Genomic DNA, 21,590 nt, shown 5'->3' on the forward strand with positions numbered 1-21,590 from the left:
AATGCAACACACACACACACACACACACACTCGTCTGGTTGGCCAGACACACTGAAGGGGGAAGTCAGCTGTCACAAGGTCACATTGACCTCTGATCCCTAAGCTGCTGTTGCCATGGAAACGGACAGACCAAAGGGCTATTATAGAAATATTTTTCAGCCAATTCAGGATTCCTTGAACATACATGGTTTCTCTTTTTGGGTCCAGAACGGCTGGTTCTCATGAAAATCGACTGGTTTGTTTCGACAACTTGTGTGTGCGCGCAACATTTGAAAAGGTTCTCATGACAATGAAAAAAAAAAAAGATGGATATAATGGAGTCAAGTCACAGTATTTTAATTGTTTGGAATAATGAAGCACTGCCACTGCCTACAGTGATCGTACAGATGCTTTCTCCCAAAAATGTTATTGTTATATTTTTTCTCCCACAGGGTTTTGACAATACGAGCTGTCATGAAACGCCCTTTAGGAATTAAATAAAACACCCTTCCCATATTGGCTATGAAATGGCCAAACTATTGCAATTGTGACCTACTGCATGCTACTAGAATCTAGATTACAGGCTTGACAAGCGTCATTAGCGTAGCAATAAAAGTGCTCTACATATTCAAAACATTGTTATTAATACCCATAATGGAGCTGAATGAAAGGACCTGGCTGTGAGGAGTCAGACTACTGAGGAAAAACATGTGAACCTCCAGGCTCTGAGAGAACCTGCCATCTGTCAGTACCTGCTCATCTCAAAACATTGGTACATTAACTGATAACAGAACAACTTTAGAAATTTCAGGCTGTAGCTTCAACAGTCACTGAAACTTACAGAACTTGAAAGAATAATTCAAATAAATCACAGATATTTGTAAAAATATCCTTGAACTGTAAATGGATACCCAAGCTGAAAAGAGAAGCAGTGTCAAGGATGTCGTCGTGGTGGTGTGCAGAGAAAAGAGCCAAACGCAGGAATCTCATTGTCTATTCTTTATCCAAGTGTAATAGGTATAATTCCCAAAAATCTAAAGGGGAAACAACTGACCACATCCATACAAACAATCCCCAAGAGAAGAGGAACGTCGAAGCGCAACAAAACGGAGTCACTGGTAGATAATGCACGGTACACTACATCAAACATAGAACAATAAGACGCCCAGGAACAAAGGAACTAATATAGTTTACCTAACGAGGGAATGGACACCAGGTGTGTGCAATAACAAGACATGACAGTGCCGTGGGAGGAGGAGCGGCGTGGCTTGAAGGCCGGTGACGACGCACGCCGAACACCACGCCGGGGGGGAGGGCGTGCGTCTCCCTCACAAGTCCCCTCGTGAGTCCTCGTCACAAGTAGACTCAGTGCATTGCTTTGGAACCACTTACGTTGTTCTGTAGTACACTAAGAAAAATGAAGGGAACACGTAATCATCACAGTATTACACAAAGTCAATTACACTTCATGGACATCAATCTGAAAGCCAAGTAGAGGTAACGTGTCTTGATAGAGAAAACCCAGTAACATCATGTTTCATTACATGCAACACTTTGTGCTATTTCCTATGGCTAGATATATCTGAATAAGTTTAGCTGACTAGATATAACTAACTAGATAAAGCTCTCTGGGTATATTCTCAGCTGCAGTTACAGGAAGTGGACCCAGGAGCAGTGTGTGTGTGTGTGTGTGTGTGTGAAGGTCAGGAGGGTGATGTGGGGTCTAGATGATCCAAGTAACCCTGCTAAATAACTGATCTGGTGTCAGTGAAATAGACCACTGTCACATGGGAGGATGACTTCAAAAACAAAACTGAAAATTACTTTAAAATAATAAAATGTGAAGCTACCAGGAAACAATTATCTTCCAGCACCTCAATATTCCAGAACTGCAACCTACCTGGAGTGTCCAGAAGTACAAGGTGTCAAGTGCTCAGAGACATGGCCAAGGTCAAGAAGGCTGAAAGAAGACCACCACTGAATAAGATTCACAAGTTACCTGAAGGCCGATTTTTCAAAGGTTTTATGGACAGATTAAATGAAAGTGACTCTTGATGGACCAGATGGATGGGCCTGTGGCTGGATCACTAATGGATAAAGGGCACCACTTTGAGTCAGGTGCCAACAAGGTAGAGGAGGGATACTGGTATGGGCTGCTATCATTAAGGAGGAGGTAGTTGGATCTTTTTGGGTGGAAGATGGACTGAAACTCAACTCCCATACCAACAGCCAATTTCTGGAAGATACTTTCTTCAAGCAGTGGTACAGGAAGAGGTCCTCCGCATTCAAATTCTAGAAGGCCGTGATCTTTATGTAGGACAATGCTCCATCACATGCATCCAGGTACTCCACTGTTGGCTAGCAAGCAAGGGCCTCAAAAATGCCTGAATAATGACCTGGCCCCCTTCCTTACCTGACTTAAATCCTATTGAGAACCCTTCTCAAACGTGAGATTTACAGTCAGGGAAACCAATGCACCTCTTTGAACAGCATTTGGGAGGCTGTGGTTGCTGCTTCAGCAAACATTGATCATGAACAGATCAAGAAACTGACAGACTCCGTGGATGGAAGTTATAGAAAACAAGAATGGCTTTATTGTTCACTTGTAAGTTTTGAAAAGACACAAATTTGAATTGTCATTTTGTGTTACTTATTTGTTACACTTACTTCAGAATAAAGTGAGTTGAGAAAATTTATTTTAGTAATTTAGTTGCCTAATAATTCTCCACACCAATTGTTCCATAATAATTCTGCACTTACAGGTGCTGGTCATAAAATTACAATATCATCAAAAAGTTGATTTATTTCAGTAATTCTATTCAAAAAGTGAAACTTGTATAATGTATACATTCATTCGACACAGACTGATATATTTCAAGTGTTTATTTCTTTTTATTTTGATGATTATAACTGACAACAAATGAAAACCCCAAATTCAGTATCTCAGAAAATTTGAATATTGTGAAAAGGTTCAATATTGAAGACACCTTGTGCCACACTCTAATCAGCTAATTAACCCAAAACGCCTGCAAAGGCCTTTAAATGGTCTCTCAGTCTAGTTCTGTAGGCAACACAATCATGGGGAAGACTGCTGACTTGACAGCTGTCCAAAAGACGACCATTGACACCTTGCACAAGGAGGGCAAGACACAAAAGGTCATAGCTAAAGAGGCTGGCTGTTCACAGAGCTGTGTCCAAGCACATTAATAGAGAGGCGAAGGGAAGGAAAATATGTGGTAGAAAAAAGTGTACAAGCAATAGGGATAACCGCACCCTGGAGAAGATTGTGAAACAAAACCCATTCAAAAATGTGGGGGAGATTCAAAGTGTGGACTGCTTCAAGAACCACCACGCACAGACGTATGCAAGACATGGGTTTCAGCTGTCGAATTCCTTGTGTAAAGCCACTCTTGAACAAGACACAGCGTCAGAATCGTCTCGCCTGGGCTAAAGACAAAAAGGACTGGACTGCTGCTGAGTTATGTTTTCTGATGAAAGTTAATATAGCATTTCCTTTGGAAATCAAGGTCCCAGAGTCTGGAGGAAGAGAGGAGAGGCACAGAATCCACGTTGGTTGAAGTCCAGTGTCAAGTTTCCACAGTCAGTGATGGTTTGGGGTGCCATGTCATCTGCTGTTTCACTTTTTGAATGGAATTACTGAAATAAATAAACTTTTTGATGATATTCAAATTTTATGAGCAGCCCCTGTATATATTCCCCTGAGAAAGAAAAATTCAGATTTGAGGTTAATTATATTTTGGATTGACATAGAGAAGAAAACATGAGTGACCAGAAAAAACCCATTTATTTTATTTCTTATGGGATTCATATTCAACTGTAGGTTATAACAGAATGGCAAAATCCATCATCCATCCATCATCTTCCGCTTATCCGGGGCCGGGTCGCGGGGGCAGCAGTCTAAGCAGGGATGCCCATACATCCCTCTCCCCAGACACTTCCTCCAGCTCTTCCGGGGGGACACCGAGGCGTTCCCAGGCCAGCCGGGAGACATAGTCCCTCCAGCGTGTCTTAGGTCTTCCCCGGGGTCTCCTCCCGGTGGGACGGGACCGGAACACCTTCCCAGGAAGGTGTTCCGGAGGCATCCGAAACAGATGCCCAAGCCACCTCAGCTGACCCCTCTCGATGTGGAGGAGCAGCGGCTCTACTCTGAGCTCCTCCCGGGTGACCGAGCTTCTCACCCTATCTCTAAGGGATCGCCCAGCCACCCTGCGGAGAAAGCTCATTTCGGCCGCCTGTATCCGGGATCTTGTCCTTTAGGTCATGACCCAAAGCTCATGACCATAGGTGAGAGTAGGAACGTAGATTGACCGGTAAATCGAAAGCTTCGCCTTGCGGCTCAGCTCTTTCTTCACCACGACAGACAAACGATACATCGACCGCATTACTGCAGAAGCTGCACCGATCCGTCTGTCAATCTCCCGTTCCATCCTTCCCTCACTCGAACAGGACCCCTAGATACTTAAACTTGAGGCAGGCACTCTCCACCAACCTGAAGTGGGCAAGCCACACTTTTCCGACTGAGGACCATGGCCTCGGATTTGGAGGTACTGATTTTCATCCCCACCGCTTCACACTCAGCTGCAAACCAACACGACAACATCATCCGCAAAGAGCAGAGACGAAATCGTGTGGTCCCCAAACCTGACACCCTCCGGCCCCTGGCTGCGCCTAGAAATTCTGTCCATAAAAATTACGAACAGAACCGGTGACAAAGGGCAGCCCTGCCGGAGTCCAACATGCACAGGGAACAAGTCTGACTTACTGCCGGCAATGCGGACCAAGCTCCTGGTTCGGTCGTACAGGGACCTGACAGCCCTTAGCAAAGGACCCAGGACCCCATATTCCCGAAGCGAGGGACACAGTCGAATGCCTTCTTGGTTGGGCAAACTCCAATGAACCCTCCATCACCCTGTAGAGGGTATAGAGCTGGTCCAGTGTTCCACGGCCAGAATGGCAAAATCATAAAACAAAACAAGGCAACAAAGTACAAAATGAAATGACCCCTGTTCAAAAGTCTGCATACCCTTAGTTCTTAATACTGTGCATTGCCCCCTTATGCATCAATGACAGCATGCAGTCTTTTGTAATAGTTGTCTATGAGGCCCTGAATTATTGCAGGTGGTATAGCTGCCCATTTGTCTTGGCAAAATGCCTCCAGGTCATGCAAAGTCTTTGATCGTCTTGCATGAACCGCATGTTTGAGCTCTCCCCAGAGTGGCTCGATGATATTAAGGTCAGGAGACTGTGATGGCCATTCCACAACCTTTACCTTTTACTTCTGTAACCTCTGGAGGGTCAACGTGGCCTTGTACTTAGGGTCATTGTCGTGCTGGAGAGTCCAAGAGAATCCCATGCGCAGTTTTTGTGCAGAAGAATGCAAACTGTCTTCCAATATTTTATGAGAACATGCTGCATTCATCTTGCCAACACATTTTTGTGCCTTTAGAGCATGTGCCTTTTTTCGTGCCTTTTTCTTTGTATCCTGAACAGTTTTGGCTGAAATCTTTCTTGGTCTACCTGACCTTGGCTTGGTATCGAGACCCCCAAATTTTCCACTTCTTAATATGTGATTGAACAGTACTGACTGGCATTTGCAAGGCTTTGAATATCCTTTTATATCTTTTGCCATCTTTATAAAGTTCCATTACTTAGGTCTTTTGACAGTTCTTTTCTGCTCGCCATGGCTCAGTATCTAGCCTGCTCAGTGCATCCACGTGGGAGCTAACCAACTCATTGACTATTTATACACAGACACTAATTGCAATATAAAAAGGCCAGTGTATGAGTATACATTTCTGAGACTAATCCTCAGGTTTTTTGAGTGGAGAATAATTTAATAACAGGGTGTGTGTTTAGTTCCGTTCCCTGTAGAACATCACAGAATTGAAGAGTTGCTTACAACTGCAGGTAAAAGTACAAAGAGGGTCCTGGTACATTATATTGTGGTTGTAGGACCTTAACTGAAGGGGTTCCTGGTACATTATATAGGGGTTAAATGTCCTGAATTGAAGAGGTTCCTGATACATTATATTGGATTTAAATGTCCTGAATTGGTTTCTGAGTGGATATACTATATTTTCCTCCATAGGTCGCTATGCTACTTATACTGTAGAGTTGAACAGATGCAAAAGACCATAAAAATATTAAAAGTTTCTGAGGTTAAGCTAATCTGCTTTGGAATTAATTTATAATCAAAGCCAAGCGTTCTAGGTTTGCATCTACAAGCTGAAGAATATTATTGTAGTTTAATTGAACAGTTGATCTGAGGGGCATAAAACTAATCCAAAATATCTCAACTTTGAAAATCATCAAGTTTTTAACCATGGTAGGTGCATATTCAAGTGACTTTCAAATAGCCTATGACAATTGATCCAAAGCCATAGGAAACATCAAAGGCGAATGTGAACAGCCTTGTCATGTTCCTCTTGTAATGCTAAATTGGGGGCAGCATGTTTGCCCAGTTGAGACCATTGTCATAGGTGAGTAACATATTGTTTTAATCATATTCATGTCAGAAATCCACCAACAAAAAGAGCGAAGCAGTGGGATTCATATCATTGCATATAAGAGAAATATTTGGTTGTCCCTGGATTTGCAATATACCATATACAGAAATTAAATGTTTTATATCTGTACTTTTAGCTTGTCAGTGTTATCAGCAGTCAATTTAAACTAGAGATTATACTTCTCCGGAGTCCTGGATAAGAGTGTCTACTAAATTATTTAAAAGTAATCAATATTTTCTTAAGAAAAATATTTATTGCAACACCAATACTTACATTGGTTAGATATTTTAGTTTCATATATCCAATAACGTAGCATGCATTTAAAAAACATTGTTGTTGCTTTTTCAATATGGGGTACTATGTGTATGTTCTGAATACTTACTGGAGGTAATGTGTGTGTATGTATATACTGTATATACACTAATGTTCAGAAGGGTCACTTGTTTGTCCTTGTTTTTGAAAGAAAATCTACATTTTCATCCATTAAAATAACAAAATTCACAATACTACAGTGTAGACAATGTTGTAAATTGACTATTGTAGCTGGAAACGGCAGATTTTTTATGGAATATCTACATAGGTGTACAGAGGCCCATTATCAGCCACCATCATTCATGTGTTGCAATGGCACGTTATGTTCCAAGTTAATCCTTTTAAATGGCTAATTGATCATTAGAAAACCATTTTGCAAAGCTGTTGTGTTCATTAAAGAAGCAATAAAACTGTCCTTCATTAGACAAGTTGAGTATCTTCAGTATCACTACTCCTTTCACAGAACAACGCAAACTGGTTCTAACCAGAGTAGAAAGAGCAGTGGGAGATCCCAGTGCACAACTGAGCAAGAGCACAAATACATTAGAGTGTCTAGTTTGAAAAACAGACGCCTCACAGGTCCTCATGTGTCAGCTTGATTAAATAGTAGGCCAGCATCCCGGAGTCACCTCTTTACTGTTGATGCTGAGACTGGTGTTTCGCGGCTGCTATTTAATAAAGTTGCCAGTTGAGTACCTGTGAGGCGTCAGTTTCTGAACTGTATATAGGTAAACATAGCAAAGCATTTTCATGGTTCAGAGTTTTGATGGGTTGATTCCTTTGCTTACCCGATATACAAAACAAACCAGTTATATTATTTAACCCTCCAACCGCATTTCAGCTGAACCCAAATGTTCTGCTTAAGTAGGGGTCCAGTTCTACCAGAGAGGCCTTCATTTTAGAACACGCAGCAGGTCCTTTATTCAACACCATGTCTATGATCTCCCTCGCCTTCTCTGCCCTCACAGACATCTCCTTCACTGTCTCCATTTCATTGGTATTAATAACCTTCTCTTGCAGAAGAACATCCAGCAGATTATCAACAACAGGCTTTGACACACGATCCACAAAGACCTTCCGTACAGAACGCAGCAGCTTGTCTGCAGAATCCTTTGGAGGAGTCCTAGTCTGTTCGCATCCCGCCACAGGAGCACCTAAAAGAGAAAAAAACGATTCTATATTTGCACAAATTATTATTATTGTTAAGTTGTGCTCAAAAGTTTGCAAACCCTTGGAGAATTGGTAATATACAGTGGGGCAAAAAAATATTTAGACACCAATTGTCCAAGTTCTCCCACTTAAAAAGATGAGAGGCCTGTAATTCATCATAGGTACACTTCAACTATGAGAGACAAAATTAGAAAAATAAATCCTGAAAATCACATTGTAGGATTTTTTTTATGAATTAATTGGTAAATTCCTATGTAAAATAAGTATTTGGTCACCTACAAACAAGCAAGATTTCAGGCTCTCATAGACCTGTAACTTCTTCTTTAAGAGGCTCCTCTGTCCTCCACTCGTTACCTGTATTAATGGCACCTGTTTGAACTTGTTATCAGTATAAAAGACACCTGTCCACAACCTCAAACAGTCACACTCCAAACTCCACTATGGCCAAGACCGAAGAGCTGTAAAAGGACACCAGAAACAAAATTGTAGACCTGCACCAGGCTGGGAAGACTGAATCTGCAATAGGTAAGCAGCTTGGTGTGAAGAAATCAACTGTGGGAGCAATTATAAGAAAATGGAAGACATACAAGAACACTGATAATCTCCCTCGATCCGGGGCTCCACGCAAGATCTCACCCTGTGGGGTCAAAATGATCACAAGAACGGTGAGCAAAAATCCAAGAACCACACGGGGGGACCTAGTGAATGACCTGCAGAGAGCTGGGACCAAATTAAAAAAGGCTACTGTTGGGAATTGCCCCACTGAATGCCAGTTCTTTAATGTGCTTAAAACCACTTCAGTACTCTGATCAGAGAGTAGGAGTCATCATATCTTTTCCACCTTTTATTTGTGCAGGGTTTCACCATATAAACATTATACATTGGAGGTCGTTTTTTCTCAATAACTTTGTCTTGCACTCAGAGATGCTGCACTGGTGGAAAAATACATCATATCCTGACAGGTCTGTATGCATAATGGAGAACTGGTCACTTACACCAAAACAGCATCCAATGAGATTGCGTACTAAATACTTCCATATACTAAGTATTCTACATAATAGGCGCTTAAAACATATAGAATAAAGCAGTAGATAATACTAAAAGAAATAAACCTTAAAGAATTCACAACAGCTACCATCAGTAACACACTACGCCGCCAAGGACTCAAATCCTGCAGTGACAGACGTGTCCCCCTGTTTAAGCCAGTACATGTCCAGGCCCGTCTGAGGTTTGCTAGAGAACATTTGGATGGTCCAGAAGAGGATTAAGAGAATGTCATATGGTCAGATGAAACCAAAATAGAACTTTTTGGTAAAAACTCAACTAGTTGTGTTACCTACTGTGAAGCATGGGGGTGGAAACATCATGCTTTGGGGCTGTTTTTCTGCTAAGGGACCAGGCCGACTGATCCGTATAAAGGAATGAATGAATGGGGCCATGTATCGTGAGATTTTGAGTGAAAACCTCCTTCCATCAGCAAGGGCATTGAAGATGAAACGTGGCTGGGTCTTTCAGCATGACAATGATCCCAAACCGCCCGGGCAACGAAGGAGAAGCTTCGTAAGAAGCATTTCAAGGTCCTGGAGTGGCCTAGTGTTGAGATAAATGAAGTTTAACTAATGCTGATTTAATAACCATGTATTTGTATGTTTTTGTTTTATTAAATTGTATGCTGCAGCCAGGTTAGGAAGATATGATTCACACTCACTCACACTCACTCTGACTTTTCACCTATCTTAGTTAGAGAGATAGGATTAAAACCCAACAATTAATATACAAAAGAAACCACCTCCTATAGAGCAGGAAGAAACCTTCTATCTCCCACCCCCTGATATTCTAGTCTAGGTTAGGACAATAGAATGTAAATTCCAGTAACTTTGTAAAGATTTCACATCTGTATGCACGAATCTGTTGATCTGTGACTGAAAATAACCCCAAAGGGAAAGAGTTTAGAGCATGTCCTTCCTCATTGGACAGCGAAGAAAACAACGAGATTCGTCCAGCATGTCACCATGCCAACGAAGAACCAATAAGGTGAAAAGTAACCGCCCCTGTGTTTACAGGAATAAAACCGATAGGGGCGAATAGATCTGGGAGAATAGACGTGGAGACTTACGGGTTAAAACAACTGTTTTACCACTGCAGCGTAATTCATGTTGTGGCATCAAGAAATCGACTGAACAAGATGACATTGAGGCTTACCTCCAAGCCTTTGAGAGGACAGCAGCTAGGGAGGAATGGCCCCATGAACAATGGGCCAGCCTGCTAGCCCCGTTCCTGTCAGGCTCTGCACAGAGGACCTATCAGGACCTGACTGCTGACCAGGCGATAAATTACAAGGTGCTGAAGAAAGAAATCCTGCGACGTTACGGATTTAATATGATTAGTAGGGCACAAAGATTCCACGATTGGACGTATGATGCCACAGCACCCCCCGGACACAAATGCATGATCTGATTAGACTGGCCAAGAGCAGGCTGACGGCTGAACCACTGAGAAAGTGGTCATAGATAAATTTCTACGTGCTCTGCCATACAAAGCTAAAAAGTTACCTCAGAGCGCAGATCAGTTAGTGGAGCTAGTGGAAGGACAGCAGGTAGCTTTGGAGGTTCTGTGCAGTGGAACCCCCCCCCTCATCAGAAGGAGAGAAAAAATACTTTGGTACGGCCCAATTGGAGGACCCCAACCTGGCCCATGCACTCCAGCAGGTTACTGTGGTGGACGGAAAACCCATGGAGGGGGTAAGTCGTATCACTTATCCCCACTTCTCAATAAAGAACAAATTGTTGTATCAGGTGGTGAAGAAGAACGATGAATGTGTGGAGTTGTTATTGGTGCCCCGTCCCTTTGTACAACATGTCTTGCAGTTGGCACACTCCCACCTCCTTGGGGCTCATCTAGGGGTAGAGAAGATCCTAGACCGGATCAAAAGCCGATTCCACTGGCCGGGGGTGAAGAGAGCAGTGGAGGAGTATTGCCGCAGTTGCCCGGAGTGTCAGCTGGTGGCCCCAAAGCCACATTTTCGCAGTCCCTTGGTTCCCCTACCTATCATCTCAGTCCCTTTCAGCAGGATTGCCATGGACTTAGTGGGACCCTTACCTAGGAGCAACCGAGGACACCAATACATCCTGGTGGTTCTGGATTATGCCACCAGGTACCCGGAGGCCATATTAATTGCACGTGAGTTGGTCATGCTGTTCTCCCGAGTGGGTATCCCTGAGGAAATATTAACGGACCAGGGAAACCCATTCATGTCCAGGATTATGAAGGATCTATGCAAACTAATGAAGACAACCCAGTTGCGTACCTCAGTGTATCACCCACAGACAGACGGTTTGGTGGAGAGGTTTAATCGAACGCTGAAGCAGATGCTTAAAAAGGTAATGGAGGCGGACGGAAGGAATTGGGACCAGTTACTACCGTACCTGATGTTTTCGATTCGGGAAGTGCCCCAAGCTTCCACAGGGTTCTCTCCCTTTGAACTCCTGTACAGGAGACGACCCAGAGGACTGCTGGACGTGGCGAAAGAGGCTTGGGAACAGCAACCATCGCCCCATCGAACCATGGTGGAACATGTGGAAGACAACCCTGTGGCCCTTGGTACGGGAACATATGCGGGAAGCCCAGGAGGCCCAATCCCGGGTGTACAACAGAGGAGCAAAACTCCAGCCAGGAGATAAAGTATTGGTGTTGATCCCCACCTCAGAATGCAAGTTTTTGGCTAGATGGAACGGACCGTATGAAGTGCTTAAAAAGATGGGTGATGTTGACTATAAGGTCAGACAGCCGGGACATAGATATTTGACCAAAATATACCATGTGAATTTGATGAAGAAATGGAATGCACGTGATGTACTCTATTATTTTGCCCCAAAGAAGGCTACAACAGAGACCCAGCCAGCAGCGGTACCTATGGGAGATCAGCTGAACCCAGCACAGAGGCAAGAGCTAATGGAGTTGGTCGACCAGAGCCAGGATGTGTTCTCCAGTGAACCAGGACACACTGATCTGGTACAACACAACAACATAATCACTGAACCTGGGAGAGAGGTAAAGTTGAGACCCTACCGCATACCGGAAGCAAGAAGAGAGGCTGTCCGGACCGAAGTGAAAACGATGTTGGAAGGGGATATCATCGAAGTGTCAAACAGTGAGTGGTGTAGCCCCATAGTGTTGGTCCCGAAACCAGACGGCACGACTCGCTTCTGTAATGACTTTAGAAAGGTTAATGAAATCTCCAAATTTGACGCCTACCCCATGCCCCGAATTGATGAACTAATTGAGAGGCTAGGGACCGCCCGTTTTATCAGCACGCTTGACCTCACGAAAAGCTATTGGCAGGTGCCTTTAGCTCTCGAAGCGTGGGGGAAAACAGCGTTTGCCACCCCTGATGGCCTCTTCCAGTACAAGAAACTGCCCTTTGGGTTACATGGGGCTCCAGCTACCTTCCAGAGATTGATGGACAGATCCCCATCAGGAGTATGCGTCGGCTTATCTCGACGATATTGTCATCCATGGAAGCGAGTGGGAGACCCATCTGCACCAAGTGAGCTTGGTTCTACAGGCCCTACGGGAGGCCGGCCTCACAGCTATTCCCAAAAAATGTCGACTCGGTCTGCAAGAGGCCGAGTACCTTGGTTACACGATTGGGAGGGGGTGTGTCAAACCCCAGGTGAAGAAAGTGGAGGCGATTCGGAACTGGTCCCGCCCCCTTACGAAGAAGCAGGTACGCACATTTGTGGGTTTGACCAGCTACTATCGTAGATTCATTCCCCACTTTGCTTCTCTAGCTGGCCCCCTAACAGATCTGACCAGGAGCTGCCGGCCCAACCCGGTGGTGTGGACCGAGGGGACTGAGAAAGCATTTCAGGACCTAAAGGCAGCGCTGTGTTCTGGACCCGTACTGGCGACTCCGGACTTCTCCAAACCACTGGTGGTACAGACCGATGCATCTGAAACCGGGGTCGGTGCTGTCCTATCACAGCTGCAAGAAGGTGAGGAAAACCCAATCTTGTACATCAGCCAGAAACTGTTGCCACGGGAACAAAGATATTCAACAGTGGAGAAAGAATGTCTTGCAATCAAATGGGCCCTGGAGAAGCTGAGATATTACTTGCTGGGACGGCACTTCACCCTCGTAACAGAACATGCGCCACTTGTTTGGATGTCAAGGAATAAGGACAGCAATGCTCGGGTTACTCGCTGGTTCCTGTCTTTACAGCCCTTTGCTTTCTCTGTCATCCACAGGTCCGTGGTACCCCATGGCAATGCCGATGCCCTGTCCAGGCGGGATGCTCTAGGGACCTGGACCGCGCCTCCATCTGGGTTGTAGCTTGGGGGGGGGGGGGGGGTATTGGAGGGTAAAAGGGAAGCAGCTGGTTTTTGAAGGGGAGAGAGAGGAGAGAAGAAGGTGGAACAGCGTGTAGAGAGGAGTGACGAGAATATAGAACTGTGTGACTATGTGGTGTGACCTGGACTGGCTGACTAACCCCCTGTGTACCGAACTGTTTTGAATGAGGACCTGTTTGTGGATTACCTGTGGACTACTGGTGGATAGAAGATGATGAGAACGGAGTGTGGACCGTGAAGCAGTGGACGGTGAAGTAGTGGCAAAATCCCCTCCTACGCTGTGAATTATCCTTAATAAACTTTCCAACTGTGTTCAACTGTACTCCTAGTGCCGGCTTGTGTTATTGTGCTGGTGACGTGGAAGCCCACACCCGTGGGCTTGCCACAATGTATTTTGATCTTACCATTTTCTATTAATAAATCTTTGTGTTAAATCTTCATTCGGACCGTAGCCTCTCCTTCTTCAGAGATTCTGATACACGGAAATTCTCTACACTAGCCAGTCACCAGATCTCAACCCCATAGAAAGGGAGGGAGTTGAAAGTCTGTGTTGCCCAGCGACAGCCCCAAAACATCACTGATCTAGAGGAGATCTGCATGAAGGAATGGGCCAAAATACCAGCAACAGTGTGTGAAAACCTTGTGAAGACTTACAGAAAACATTTGACCTCTGTCATTGCCAACAAAGGGTATATAACAAAGTATTGAGGTGAACTTTTGTTATTGACCAAATACTTATTTTCCACCATAACCTACCAATAAATTCATTACAATTCGTACAATGTGATTTTCTGGATTTTTTTTCATTTTTTTTTCATGTTTCAGTGTGTGTGTGTGTTTTTCATTTTGTCTCTCATAGTTAAAGTGTACCTATGATGAAAATTACAGGCCTCTCTCATCTTTTTAAGTGGGAGAACTTGCACAATTGGTGTCTGACTAAATACATTTTTGCCCCACTGTATGTAAAAAATTTTAAGAAAACATGAGTGACCAGGCAAAACACGTCTTGTATTTCTTATGGGATTCACATTCAACTGTAGGTCATAAGAATGGCACAATCATAAAACAAAACTTGGCAACAAAGAAAACAATTTACTGATCCCTGTTCAAAAGTCTGCATACCCTTAGTTATTAATACTTTGTATTTCCCCCTTTAGCATCAATGACAGCATGCAGTCTTTTGTAATAGTTGTCCATGAGACCCCGAAGTCTTGCAGGTGGTATAGCTGCCCATTTGTTTTGGCAAAATGCCTCCAGGTCATGCGCAGCTTTTGTGCAGAAGAATGCAAATTATCTGCCTTTTGTTTTTATTACATGCTGCATTCAACTTGCCATCAATTTTCACCAAATTCCCTGTGCCTTTAGAACTCACACCCCCCCAAAACATCAGTGAGCCACCACCATAATTCACAATGGGGATGGGATTCTGTTCACTATAGGCCTTGTTGACCCCTCTCCAAACATAGCGGTTATGGTTGTTACCATAAAGCTCTATTTTGGTCTCGTTACTCCAAATCACAGTGTGCCAGTAGCTGTGAGGCGAGTTGTCAGGGTGTTGTCGGGCATATTGTAACCAGGCTTTTATGTGGCATTGGCACAGTAAAGGCTTCTCTCTGGCAACTTAAGTATTTGATCACCTACCAACCAGTAAGAATTCCGGCTCTCACAGACCTGTTCGTTTTTCTTTAAGAAGCCCTCCTGTTCTCCACTCATTACCTGTATTAACTGCACCGGTTTGAACTCGTTACCTGTATAATAGACACCTGTCCACACACTCAATCAAACAGACTCCAACTTCTCCACAATGGCCAAGACCAGACAGCTGTGTAAGGACATCAGGGATAAAATTGTAGACCTGCACAAGGCTGGGATGGGCTACAGGACAATAGGCAAGCAGCTTGGTGAGAAGGCAACAACTGTTGGCACAATTATTAGAAAATGGAAGAAGTTCAAGATGACGGTCAATCTCCCTTGGTCTGGGGCTCCATGCAAGATCCCACCTCGTGGGGCATCAATGATCATGAGGAAGGTGAGGGATCAGCCCAGAACTACACGGCAGGACCTGGTCAATGACCTGAAGAGAGCTGGGACCACAGTCTCAAAGAAAACCATTAGTAACACACTACGCCGTCATGGATTAAAATCTGGATGATCCAGAGGAGGAATGGGAGAAGGTCATGTAGCCTGATGAGACAAAAATAGAGCTTTTTGGTCTAAACTCCACTCACTGTGTTTGGAGGAAGAAGAAGGATGAGTACAAACCCATCCCAACTGTGAAGCATGGAGGTGGAAACATCATTCTTTGGGGATGGTTTTCTGCAAAGGGGACAGGACGAATGCGCTGTATGGAGGGGAGGATGGATGGGGCCATGTATTGTGAGATCTTGGCCAACAACCTCCTTCCCTCAGTAAGAGCATTGAAGATGGGTCGTGGCTGGGTCTTCCAGCATGACAACGACCCGAAACATGCTGGGGCAACTAAGGAGTGGCTCCGTAAGAAGCATCTCAAGGTCCTGGAGTGGCCTAGCCAGTCTCCAGACCTGAACCCAATAGAAAATCTTTGGAGGGGGCTGAAAGTCCGTATTGCCCAGCGACAGCCCCGAAACCTGAAGGATCTGGAGAAGGTCTGTATGGAGGAGTGGGCCAAAATCCCTGCTACAGTGTGTGCAAACCTGGTCAAGAACTATAGGAAACGTATAATCTCTGTAATTGCAAACCAAGGTTTCTGTACCAAATAATAAGTTCTGCTTTTCTGATGTATCAAATACTTATGTCATGCAATAAAATGCAAATTAATTACTTAATCATACAATGTGATTTTCTTGATTTTTGTTTTAGATTCCGTCACTCACAGTTGAAGAGTACCTATGATAAAAATGACAGACTTCTACATACTTTGTAAGTGGGAAAATCTGCAAAATCGGAAGTGTATCAAATACTTGTTCTCCACATTGAATTCAAAATCAATGCCAAAATTTCTGAATTTCTGCCAGGGTATGCAAACGTATGAGGACAACTTCACACGCAAACTAAATATTGAAAAGAGCAATTATTTAAAAGCATTTAACATATCTGACCAATGTGTTATTATACACTGGTCTTATCTGGGTTCTACCTGGCAGAGGAATCATCCCTGTCCACACCAAGTCACCACCAGCCCCTCCATTCAGCAGACTCAGCTTCAAATCCTTCATATTCGGATCCAGGAACACTTGAAAGGAGGGGTGGAAGTTTGGACCATAGTTGCAATCAAATGCAGCACACTAAAACAAAGTGAGATATATGATCAATCAAACAAATGTAAAACAGGTCAAACCATGTCAGAACAGTTGACTAATTTTGTTTTCCATTAGACTACATCCTATCATGCCACTGAATAAAAACGCTGAGGAAGTGCCTGGCTGAAACCTCGCAGCCACATGCCGAAACGCCAAAGACTCAACGCCAGATTAAGTGGCCATGAAAGATGCAGTACCAAAGTTCATCTGGCACTATGTGGCATGACATTATAGTCTACCTCTGGGGTTATCTTCTCCTGGATGTTCTCCAGGTCAGAGGAGAGAAAGTATGTTTCCCATCTAATGAGAGTGCAGCCTGAACAGACCTGGATGTAGGTGCTTCCTGTCTGTTGCTGCTTCACCTGCAACGCAACAAGAGGTTTTTATCAGTTAAGGTGCACACTGAAACACACACACACACACACACACACACACAGAAACACACACACACTGAAACACACACACACTGAAACACATACACACACTGAAACACATACACACTAAAACACAAACACTAAAACACAAACACTAAAACACACACACTAAAACACACACACAGAAACACACACACACTGAAACACACACACACTGAAACACACACACACACACACACACAGAAACACACACTCACTGAAACACACACACATACATACTGAAACACAAACATACTGAAAGACACACACACACACACACACACACACACACACACTGAAACAAACACACACACACTGAAACACACACACACTGAAACACACACACACTGAAACACACACACACTGAAACACACACACACACACAGAAACACACACACTGAAACACACACACACACACAGAAACACACACACTGAAACACACACACACACACACACACACACACACTGAAACACACCCACACACAGAAACACACACACACACAGAAACACACACACACACACAGAAACACACTCACACACAGAAACACACTCACACACAGAAACACACTCACACACACAGAAACACACACACACACACACAGAAACACACACACACACACTAAAAACTTCACAACTGACTGTAGAAAGAGGGGTTCGGACTGTACCTCACTGAGTGGCACATTTGATGGCAGGACGATCACATCCAGAACAGAACGTGAACTGTCCACGGATTTGAGGAAAGGCAGCACCTGTCCCTTTATGGACAGGAAGGGAATATAGGTTCTGACCAGGCCCCATAAGGACAGGTCTCTGATGGTCACCACTATGTGTGTTTCGGTCACCCTCAGTGGTGGTAAAACCTCCACACTGTCACCAGTAACATGGGCCACAGACAGGGAACCAAAACCCTCTCCTACAAAACAGAAATACATCCAGGATTGTTTGGCTGTTGTACAGTATCTTCACTAATCATAGTTTTGAGTGGTTTGTTACTCACCAGAGAGAACCTCACAGTGTGGAAGGTAGAGCTCACTGACAGAACCCTGAGGGCACTTAATGCTGTACAGAGGTCCTGCAGGAACCTGACCTGTGGAGTGTAATAAACTCTCATCCCATTGGATAGTCTTGTACTGCACCTCCCCCTCCCCCTCCATCTGAAACACCAGCCCTGTCAACCTGCACTGGAACAGACCTGGAGCGGAGCACTGGAGCCTGAGAGTCACAAGACAATAATCACACTCACAGAGTATATACTCACAGATGATACAAAACAATTATTACCAATTAATTTTAGCAATAAAATAATGGAGCCTGAGAGCCACAAGACAATAACCACGCTCACAGATGATACACTCACAGATTAAACAAAACAATTATTATCAATTAAAAATGTCAGCAATACAATAAGAGTCACCTATGTGAGGTGTCTGTACATTCGGTAAATGCTAATTTCGGTACAATTATTGGGGTCTGTAATGTGAACAATCACATTGCTAGTCTCCTTGGAGGCTGTAATTGCAGTTCATTTGAGGTTAAGATATACTGTATATTTGGAGTAAAACACCCTAATACATGATATAAAGCTCTAATACATGATATAAAGCTCTAATACATGATATAAAGCTCTAATACATGATATAAAGTCTTTGCTTTTAAGTCTTTGGTTAAAACATACCTGTTCTCTTTAGCATATTGATGATTTTTCTTGGGCGGTTTTTACTATTTTACATTTGTGTCTTTGTTTTAAAGTTAATCTAAGTCTAGATCTAAGTTCTCTATATGTTTATGGGTTGTTTTGCTGCTTTCATTTTTTATATGCTTGTTCTGTAAAGCACTTTGGTCTGTCTAGCGGCTGTTTAAATGTGCTATATAAATAAATGAACTTGATAAAAAATTAAGAGAGACCCCTGCACCTTTTTCTTTCCTTTCCAAAAAAGTCAAAAAGGAAGGTTTTGAGTGAGGATTAGAAGGGTTAAAATAAGAGACCACTGCAAACTGAATTTCCTTTTCACTTTTTTTAGAAGGTGATTTTTTTCCGGAGCTATATATACAGTATACACCAATCAGCCATAACATTATGACCACCTGCCTAATACTGTGTAGGTCCCCCTTTTGCCGACAAAACAGCCCTGACCCGCCGAAGCATGGACTCCACTAGACCTCTGAAGGTTTGCTGTGGTATCTGGTACCAAGATGTTAGCAGCAGATCCTTTAAGTCCTGTAAGTTGCGAGGTGAGACCTCGATGGACCGGACCTGTTTGTCCAGCACCTCCCGCAGATGCTTGATTGGATTGAGATGTGGGGAATTTGGAGGCCAAGTCAACACCTTGAATCTGTTGTTGTGTACCTCAAACCATTCTTGAACCATTTTTGCTTTGGGGCCACATTATTCTGCTGAAAGAGGCCAATGCCATCAGGGAATACCGTTGCCATGAAAGGGTGCACATGGTCTGCAACAATGCTTAGGTAGGTGGCACATGTCAAAGTAACATCCATATGAATGGCAAGACCCAAGGTTTCCTAGCAGAACATTGCCCAAAGCATCACACTGCCTCTGCCGGCTTTCCTCCTTCCCATAGTGCATCCTGGTGCCATGTGTCCTCCAGGTAAGCAATGCACATGCACCCAGCCATCCATGTGATGTAAAAGGAAATGTGATTCATCAGACCAGGCCACCTTCTTCCATTGCTCCGTGGCCCAGTTCTGATGATCACATGCCCATTGTAGATGCTTTCGGCAGAGGACAAGGGTCAGCATGGGCACCCTGACTGGTCTGGGGCTACCCCGTTATTTCCCTATGTTACATGTCCCAGATATGGGACTGATGGAGCAGATACTAAAATAGAATACAAGGTGGGATGGGACAACATGGCAACTCTTTCAAAGATTGTTTATTCAACATCCTCTCAAGTGCAAATAGTATTTTTTCATGTCTCTGACCAAACGGTCAGAAACAGACTCCATGAGGGTGGCATGATGGCCCAACATCCTCGAGTGGGACCTGTGCTCACAGCCCAGCACCATGTAGCTCGATTGGCATTCGCCAGAGAACACCAGAATAAGGCAGGTCCAACATGGGCGCCCCTTTCTCTTCACAGATGATAGCAGGTTCACACTGAGCACATGACAGTTGTGAAAGAGTCTGGAGACACCGTGGTGAACGGTATGCTGCCTGCAACATCATCCAGCGTGACCGGTTAAGCGGTGGGTCAGTGATGGTCTGGGGAGGCATAACATTGGAGGGTCACACAGACCTCCATGTGCTAGCCAATGGTACCCTGACTGCTGTTTGGTACCCATTGTCAAACCTTAAGCTGGTACAGTGTACCCTGGGTTCCTCCTGGTGCAGGACAATGCCCGACTTCATGTGGCCAGAGTGTGTAGGCAGTTCCTGGATGACAAAGGCATTGATGCCATTGACTGGCCCTCACATTCCCCTGACCTGAATCCAATTGAGACCCTCTGGGATGTTATGTATCAGTCCATCCGATGCCACCAAGTTTTCCAGTAGTGTCCAGGAGCTCACTGATGCCCTGATCCAGGTCTGGGAGATCCCCCAGGACACTATCTGCCGTCTCATCTAGAGCATATTCAGACCTTTTCTGGAGTGCATACAGGCACATGGGGGCCATACACACTGCTGAGACACATTATGAGTTGCTGTGATGAAATTCACATAAGTTGGAACAGCCTCTGATTTCAATTGTTTACTTGTTGATTTTCAGTGTGAGTTTGAATCCAGCCCTCAATCGGTTGGTAATTTTGATTTTCATTGACTGTTGTTACTTCATTTTATTTTCAACGAATTACAGAATATATAGTACAGATTTCGGCCTTTAATATATTTTCTTCATTGAGACCCGATGTGTGATTTCAGTGTTCCCTTAAGTTTTTTGAGCAGTTTAAATCATTTACAATGATCTCATAAATCCCTATGTATTAGTTCACCAAAACATATAAAACATATTATGAATTTAAACATCCCAAATATAACAAGGAGTTGGAGTTTCTTGGCTTCATCCTCTTTAGGTGGTTACTATGCACTTCCCAGTGTCCTGGAAACCTGCTTAGAGGGCTGGCCGGCCCTCCACAGCAACTCCTTGCCTGTCTGGCCACCAAAAGATGCTCATTCCTCTGATTAAGAAATTGCGTGGGTGGCTCCTGAATTTCAGGGAACAGTAGAGTCTTCTGCATTAGCAGATAGTGTAGTATTGCTGAGAGAGGAAAACACATTCATTTTGGCCAAGGATGCCACTCAGGTGGTTAATAAGCCTAGCAAGGTTCCTACAGCTGTTCTTTCCTGGTCCCAGAAAAGAGAGGGGAAGTGCACCTTCATCTATGGGTCTACATGTTTCGGATGCTCAAGCTTTGAATGCTGCCAGATTCTTTGAGATGGTACCATTGTTTTACATCTGTACACCTCAAGGACACCTACATCCATGTCCGGAATAATCCTCAACACGAGGTTTCTGATATTTTGCTTTCGAGGGCACTGCCTTCAGATATTTCAGCTTACCCTTCAGTTTGTCCCTGGCTCCACAGACTTTGAATAAGCATGCTGC

General features: G+C 44.0%; 1 protein-coding gene across 1 annotated transcript in view; it reads right to left on the minus strand.

Moving 5' to 3' along the window:
• Positions 1 to 5,701: 5,701 nt before the first annotated feature.
• LOC114839335 (GTPase IMAP family member 8-like) overlaps positions 5,702 to 21,590 on the minus strand; it is a 29,565-nt gene continuing 13,676 nt past the window's right edge. The window contains exons 7-11 of the mRNA XM_034292525.1: positions 18,026 to 18,240; positions 17,694 to 17,941; positions 16,855 to 16,977; positions 16,453 to 16,600; positions 5,702 to 7,972 (exon numbers count right to left, since the gene is read on the minus strand). Of these exons, the coding sequence (XP_034148416.1) occupies positions 7,656 to 7,972; positions 16,453 to 16,600; positions 16,855 to 16,977; positions 17,694 to 17,941; positions 18,026 to 18,240 (1,051 nt within the window). The 3' untranslated portion in view covers positions 5,702 to 7,655. The remainder of the gene's footprint in view (positions 7,973 to 16,452; positions 16,601 to 16,854; positions 16,978 to 17,693; positions 17,942 to 18,025; positions 18,241 to 21,590) is intronic.

Source organism: Esox lucius, chromosome 5, assembly GCF_011004845.1.
Source record: "Esox lucius isolate fEsoLuc1 chromosome 5, fEsoLuc1.pri, whole genome shotgun sequence".
Lineage (NCBI taxonomy): Eukaryota > Metazoa > Chordata > Actinopteri > Esociformes > Esocidae > Esox > Esox lucius.